General features: G+C 34.7%; 1 protein-coding gene across 1 annotated transcript; it reads right to left on the bottom strand.

Moving 5' to 3' along the window:
- Positions 1-2,583: 2,583 nt before the first annotated feature.
- LOC145606187 (uncharacterized) lies at positions 2,584-4,076 on the bottom strand. Its single transcript, XM_081662236.1, has 4 exons — positions 3,564-4,076; positions 3,290-3,475; positions 3,004-3,153; positions 2,584-2,928 (listed from the first exon to the last, which is right to left on the bottom strand). The coding sequence occupies exons 1-4, from the start codon at positions 4,074-4,076 to the stop codon at positions 2,584-2,586; spliced, it is 1,194 nt and encodes a 397-aa protein (XP_081518362.1).
- Between the last annotated feature and the right edge of the window lie 3,410 nt (positions 4,077-7,486).

The following is a 7,486-nucleotide window of genomic DNA, read 5'->3' as shown; positions in this document are numbered from 1 at the left end:
AACTTCTCTCCCTAATATCAGCAACTCGTATACATTCAACCTCTCTTTCAAAATTCAGCTAATCAACAATGGAGGAATTCACTAAAACAGAGGAGAAAACGACAATTTCTCAAGAAACAGAGGAGACTGTCGCAATTTCTCAAGAAACTGAGAAGAATCAGAAGAAATCCTCTCAAGAAATCGCCGAAACAAAGGAGATGAATACAATCGCTGACGAAAAAGCTGATGATCAGAAAACAGAGAAGAAAGAGGTAAACTCTGAAAAAGCAGAGGAGAAAACACTTTCTCCAGAAGAGGCTGCGAAAATGGCGGAGAAGAGGAAGATGATCGCTAAAGGAAAAGCTCCAATGGAGGAAAGCAGACCTGATAAGGCCGCTAAAACGGAAGAAACGGAGAAGAACCAGAAAACCGCTGAAATGGAGGTAATCTGTGAAGAAGCAGAGGATATGATGATTTCTCCAGAAGAAGCCGCTAAAATTGCGAGGAGGAAGATGATCGCTAAAGGAAAAGCTCCAATGTTGGAGGAAGAACAGCTATTCCAGGTTAATGTTGAATGTTGTGATGATGATTTAGACGATTTTGAAGATTTATATGAGGAATTTCTCGCCGAACCTAATTCGGAATCTGATAGTGACGAATTCAACACTGCTGGTAAGTTTTTTAACGCTAATCTGGATTTAATTTACAGTTTAATGATTAATTTTATCAAGTTTAATCTAATTGAATGAACCTAGGGTTAGTAATTGAGGAAAATAATCCTGTCATGATCAATGTATGGTTTAATTACATAATCTAGGGTTCGTATGAAATTGTTTGATTCAAAGATTATTACGTTGTATTGATGAAATTGAAAGAATTGCAGTGTTAGATTTGATATAAGCATGCAGTAAATGTGTTTGATATAATGTGTACTAGTCAATTTTTTAATGCGTTGATGAATTTTTTGATTTCCAGCTTTAACGATTAAAAGTACTTTGAGATTGAATCAAGTTTACTGTTAACTACTAGTTTTCTTGAGGAAATTAAAAAAATAAGAGAGATTAATTGATGGTTTATACTATTATATTGATGTCTATAAAGAAATCACACGTTGTATAGTATTACATTGCATGTTACAAGAATTAAATGTCCGTCTTGGCAATTCAAAAATAATGACACGAAAATTTAAATTTCGAGATTTGGATAATTTGGCACGCGTGCAATCATAAACTTATATACATATAAAACTTAATTTGAACGTGTTTATGTTTGAATTTTTCAGTAGGTTGGAGCCTTGCTGAAGACTTTTTTCAGAAAATTGGAGCATCGAATGTTTACTGGAATTTTAGAAAAGCTCTGGACTCCGGCAACATTGAAGCTCTCAGTCATGATGAGCTCGAACCTCATCGACCTTTCGCAGGGATTCTGATGATATTTGGTGTGCATTACCACAAGAAGGAGAAGAAGAAAGAAGTGGTGCTGACAATTCTCAAGGAATTCATGATAGGTAATGGATCGAAGTGTGATGTAATTGGTTTCGTTAACAAGTATAATGTAGGAGAGATTCATCAGGCAGCCCTGCAACGCGCTATGTTTCTAGTGATGTGCATTTTTGAGGAGGCGGGTAAGGTTGATGAACCTTCAAACCTGGTTGCTGAGGCTTTTTTAGATGCTTATGATACAGGGATTTGGGGTGATGAAGTTTTCGGTACTATATACCGTTTTTTGAGGTCTCCATATAAGACTTTAGTGGTGGTTGGACTGGTCTTAGCGACTTCCTTGGCATTGGTTTGCAAAGACAGAAACAGTCCTGAATTGTCCAAGGTGATCCACCAAAACAAGTTTGTTGAAGTTGTGCACAAGATGGACACAGCTAAACTCGAAGAAGAAGTCGTGATGCGTGTAACAGCCTGTGTTGATGCCTTTGAAGAAATGCCCAAGCCATTAGACAGTTCGTCGTCTGATGAATGAATCACGTATATACCTGCTGTAGAGAATAAGCTAGCTGATAGATGTTGTTAAGTGTATAGTAAGAGTACGTATAACCTTAGGACATGTTTGCTGATGATATAGCCAGCCTGCTACGAATTACGAAACATTAATTCTTTCTAGCTGTTATTGCTTTGTTTAGTTTCAATATCTTGAAATCATGGTATAAAAGTATATATAGTATATAGTTTCTGTTATTAGCTGTTTTGCTCAGGTATAATGTTGCATTGATGTACCTAATGAATGGTATATACCGCTTTATTTGTGAGATTCAATTCAGGATTATAGATCATAACTTTTGTATGCTCTACTGTTGACCAGGATTGCTATTATCAATCTGATATGCATCAGCTGAGGAAGATGAGAATTTACCTAGAGAGAACGAATGCAAATTTCTGGATTATAATCTTATATAGAGAGCTTTGAATTGAACCCCAAAAAACCCTGTTTGCAAGATTTGATGTTGGGTCTTAAAAGTGTAAACATATATCTACAAATCGAAAAAATCATAGTAGAGAAACAATAAACATAAATTTAGAAATCAAAATTTACAATCCTAAAACAATACGAAGTATAATTTTATTTTTTAATTTCAAAAGGAAACAATCATATTTATTATAAAATCACCACATCCACACCTTCTCGAATTCGCTTTGCAAGTACCTCTGCTTGTCTTCTCCAAAAGCTGATATTTTCAAGTACAAAATTTGCAAAGTCCACATACATGTGTGTATTTCCACCCGTTTGGGGTTGATAAGGATCAAAAATTAACTTGTTAAGCATGGGTGCATGCTCGGCCAGAAAAAGTACTAGATTCACCTCTGATTCAGTTCCTGAAAAACGAGCGAACTCTACAACATGAAGGTGCTTATGGGCACGTATTGTTTCAATTTGAACATCATTTTGTACTGACATCGCGGATGATCTTGATGGATTACATATTGTTTCAATGGTAAAAAGCTGCAAGCCAACATCAAATAACATTTCAAATAATTAATTAATTAATTAATTTCTAGGTCAAAGTAAAATATTTACCTTCAACTTTAAGGTGTGCAGCACCGGGCATGCCTTAATGAAAGGGATCAAAGCAAAAAGGTTGTCTTTTCCATCGTCTGAAATCATAACATATATCTCCAATTGCTTAACATTAGGAAAACTCGGAAAATTAGTTGGAAGAGATGTTTCCTACATACAGCGTTGGAACAAATCAAACCCGGCAGATGGTTAAAATGGTTGAAAATAAGAGATAAATACTATACAATATACAAGAAACTGATTTCGACACATAACAATTAAAATAGTTAAGCATCAAACGACTAACCTTTAGAGACCAGGATAGAGAGAGTTGCTTCAGTTGAGTAGAAAATTTTGAAAAGACATTCAAATTGCAATTACGATACCAATATCCACCCTCAAAGGTTACATTTACAAGTGCCGGAACACTAGTATATTGTATCTTTGTTTTAACACCCAAGAACTTAAACCAAGTAAGATTTGGAGCTGAAATCTGAATTGATTTAATGTTGGCGCAACCATAAAACTCTAAGTGTTTCATCTTAGAGGAGGAAACAACAACTAACTTGTGTTTTAGGTACCGATCCACACAAGTAAAATTCACAATTCTTGACGGTTACACGATCAAGATTAAGACTGTTTGACAAAACATATTCAACCACATCTCCCTCGACTACTAATGCTTCCAAGTGAATAGTTTTCAGGGTAGTAACCCGATTATTGAACAGAAAATCCTGCCGAATTATGTACCTAGTCTTTGCTCTAACACGGAAGCCCCTACCAGTTGACAAGTTCAACTCCAAGTTGCATACATTTTTGCTCAAGGCCATAGCTATCCACTTATCGATATCAGCAATAAACGATCCCCAAAGAGGAAAATGAATTTTGAAGGTGCTCACATATGAGGCTCGATTCCCATTCATAACCTGATTAACCCATTTACAATACTTACTACTCTTATCATCATCGTAATACCATTCAGTAGAGTCGCGGAACAAGACAAAAGGAGGGTGTTCGAAATCAAGATGAAGTAAGTATGTCCAAACATATCTCCACCTTGTGGAAACAAGGCTAGTTCTTCCTGCTGATTTCATGTCCACAAAAGATAACAAGTGCAACAATACATCATTAGGCAAATCACTAATTCTATCCACATTGTCATTATTATTATTATTAATTAATAAGTTAACATCATCATCATCATAAAACCTAGTTAGCACTAAAATTAGTGTTAACGTAAGTATGTACGTACTATTAGTGTTGAAAAATTTGCAAACAATTCGGCAATGACAGCAAATTAAAATTGCACACAAACCTTCAACATTAATTGCACATGGAAAAGTTCTAGAGTCGAATTGGATAATTATAAGCGTACATAGTATTAGTATATAGTTCAATTACGACCCAAATCTAATACCCAAATTAATAGTATTGTACTAATATGAAAGTACACCCTAGATTATACAAATTCCGATCCAATGAAAAAAAAAAAAAAAAAAAAAACCATACCTCAAACACAAATTTTTGTATGCGGCTGGCCACATGGTGCGGCAGGGGTTACTTGTATGGCGTTACTATAGGTGTTACTTGTTTCTGGGGTTACTTGTATGGGTGTTACTGGTTTTGTCAGGGGTTACTTGTAGGTGTTACCTGTATTCTGGGGTTACTTGTATGGGTGTTACTGGTTTTGGTTAGGGGTTACTTGTAGGGTGTTATTGGTTTGGTACGAGATTTTGATCTCGGGTTACTCAACCCATTCAAGTGTTCCATACAAGTAACCCTAGAATACAAGTAACTCCAGAATTGAAACAAGTAACCCAGAATACAATTTTTTTTTTCAAGTGTTACTTGTACGATGTTACTGGTTTTGGTCCGGGATTACTTGTAGGGTGTTACTAATTTTGGTCGGGGTTACTTGTAGGGTGTTACTGGTTTGGTATAGGGCATACGTACAAGCAACCCTTGAACAAGTAACTCATACAAGTAACCTTGAATAAGTAACTCATACAAGTAACCCATGCATACAAGTAACCCTTAAATAAGCTAGTAACTCATATAAGTAACCCTTGAATAATTAATCATACAAGTAACTCTTGAATTAACTCATACAAGTAACCCCTGAATAAGTAATCCACACAAGTAACCCCTTAAAAAAAACAAGTAACCCCTAAAAAATACAAGTAATCAGTAACTCCTGAAAAAAAATAAAACAAGTAACCCTTGAATAAGTAATCCATACAAATAACTCTTGAAAAAAAAAATTATAAGTAACCCCTAAATAAGTAATCATACAAGTAACTCCTGAAAAAAAAAAAAAAAAAAACAAGTAACACCTGAAAAATACAAGTAACCTTGACAATACCAGTAACTCCCATTATTTTTGCTGACTTGACAGCAGGCCACACCATGTGGCCTGCTGCACCAAAAAGGCACTGTACCTCAAAAGAAGGGTGTAGGGTGAATAGAATCGATCTGAATTTGCAAGGCAAAAGCTTGAAGGCTATATATTAATTATTGAGCAATCAAAATATACGTAGCATATAATATAGAGAGTATGGCAAAAGTCTTAATTAATCTTTTTGTTTATTTGAAGGAAAATAATATTATCTTGGAAAACAATCATAAACATTACTAATACATATGTACCCTTAAAAAATAAACCAATGGAATTTACCTTTTTGACCCTTGAGATACAACTTATGTTTCTTTTTGTAAGAAAAATGCCGTATATATAATCTGAATGAAGTATGTGTGCATTTCATAGAAAAAAGAAATTACAAAAATAATAAAAAAAGAGTGTAAGGTAGAACAAAGTACAAGGAGATCAACTCAATTAAATTTAATTAATAAATTATTTGATAAAAAAAAAAAAAAAAAAAAAAAACTAGAAATGATAACATGTCAAGTGGACTAGTCGAGCACTCGAGCTAGCTACCCAAACACGAACTCGAGCATCGTAAGCATATTAAGCAAGCACGCCCTAACTAATACGGAGTAAATTTAAGAAGCCATGCCCAAATAGGCAAATAATGCCCAATTGCTGATTCCAATTTCAAAGACGCGCGCTAACTCTTATTGTTTTTCAAAAACTAGGAATAATAACAACTGAGTTTGTTATTCTCCTTTCCTCTCTATAAATACTCTATTCATCTTCTCTCTCCATAATCTGTTATTCATACAACTCACTTCTCTCTCTAAACGCCACTCTCTCTTCAACTTCTCTCTCTCTCTCTCTCTTCAACTTCTCTCTCTTCTCTCTCTTCAACTTCTCTCTCTCTCTCTCTCTCTCTTCAACTTCTCTCTCTTCAACTTCTCTCTCTTCTCTCTCTTCAACTTCTCTCTCTTCTCTCTAACATCAGCAACAATGGAGGAAGAGAATTCTGCCATTTCTCAAGAAACAGAGGAAGAAAAGTTTGCCGAGTTCACCGATTCACTCCAAAATTCACTCGAGGAATTAGACGAGGAAAAGTTGAGTGCTACAAGTAAGTTTTCTAATCACTTACTGGATTTATTTTTCTGATAATCTAATTGGATCAAACAAAAAATTCATAACGTATGATTTAATTACCAGCTAACTCTGGAAAAGCAGAGGAGAAGATGACTTCTCCGGAAGATGATGCTAATATGGCGCAGAAGAGGAAGATCGATGCTCCCATGGAAGACAGTAGACCTGATAAAATCGCTAAAATGGAAGAAACAGAGAAGAAGAACCAGACAACCTTTCAAGAAATGGAGGAAATCTCTGAAAAAGCAGAGGATATGGCAATCTCTTCAGAAGAAGCCACTCCAGCGGCAGAGAAAGATAAGCTTGCAGTAGAAAACAACTTCGACGATTTAATCGAAGAATTCGTCGCAACTGCGGAACCGGACAATGAAGAAGATGATATTCGTAAGTTTTCTAACCCTTACTTCATTTATTTTTCAGTTTTTCTTTGATTTTTTTTATATAATTAAATTGAATAAACCTAGGTTAGTAATTGAGGAAATAACAAAATCATCATCAATGTATGATTTGATTATTTGATTAAACAACCTAGGGTTCGTCTGAAAGTGTTTGATTCAAAGATTTTTATTGATTAAGCTGAATTTAGTACTTGAATAAATCATAACGTATGATTTTATTATTTTATATGTATATATGAAATTGTTTGATTCAAGTATTATTATGGATGAAATTGTACTATTTTAGTTAAATCGCAGTGTTAGTTTATTTTGAGAAGAATCGCAGTGTTAGTTTGATATAAGCAACTAAATTATGATCTCCGAAATATGATTATTTTTATTGCCTTAATTGTGTTTGTGTACTAGTCAATATTCCAATTTGTTACTGTGTTAAATTCCAGCTTTAACGACTAATAATACTTCAAATTAAATTCCAGCTTATTTCTCTAAGAAAATAACGAACATGCAATTTTGATTTTTGAATAGTGCGGCGGAGGGCTGAAGATTTTTTTAAGAACACTCTTGGAGTGCCGCGTGTTTACACGTGTTTTAGGGAAGCACT

This window comes from Chenopodium album, chromosome 22, assembly GCF_948465745.1.
Source record: "Chenopodium album chromosome 22, dcCheAlbu1.1, whole genome shotgun sequence".
Classification (NCBI taxonomy): domain Eukaryota; kingdom Viridiplantae; phylum Streptophyta; class Magnoliopsida; order Caryophyllales; family Amaranthaceae; genus Chenopodium; species Chenopodium album.
This window is presented reverse-complemented; position numbering and strand designations above follow the sequence as displayed.

Coding starts and splice junctions, on each gene's coding strand:
- LOC145606187 (XM_081662236.1), bottom strand. CDS start 4,076: ATGAAATCAGCAGGAAGAACTAGCCTTGTTTCCACAAGGTGGAGATAT. Junction 3,476..3,563: donor AATTTTACTTGTGTGGATCG/GTACCTAAAACA, acceptor AAATCAATTCAG/ATTTCAGCTCCAAATCTTAC. Junction 3,154..3,289: donor CTCTATCCTGGTCTCTAAAG/GTTAGTCGTTTG, acceptor CGCTGTATGTAG/GAAACATCTCTTCCAACTAA.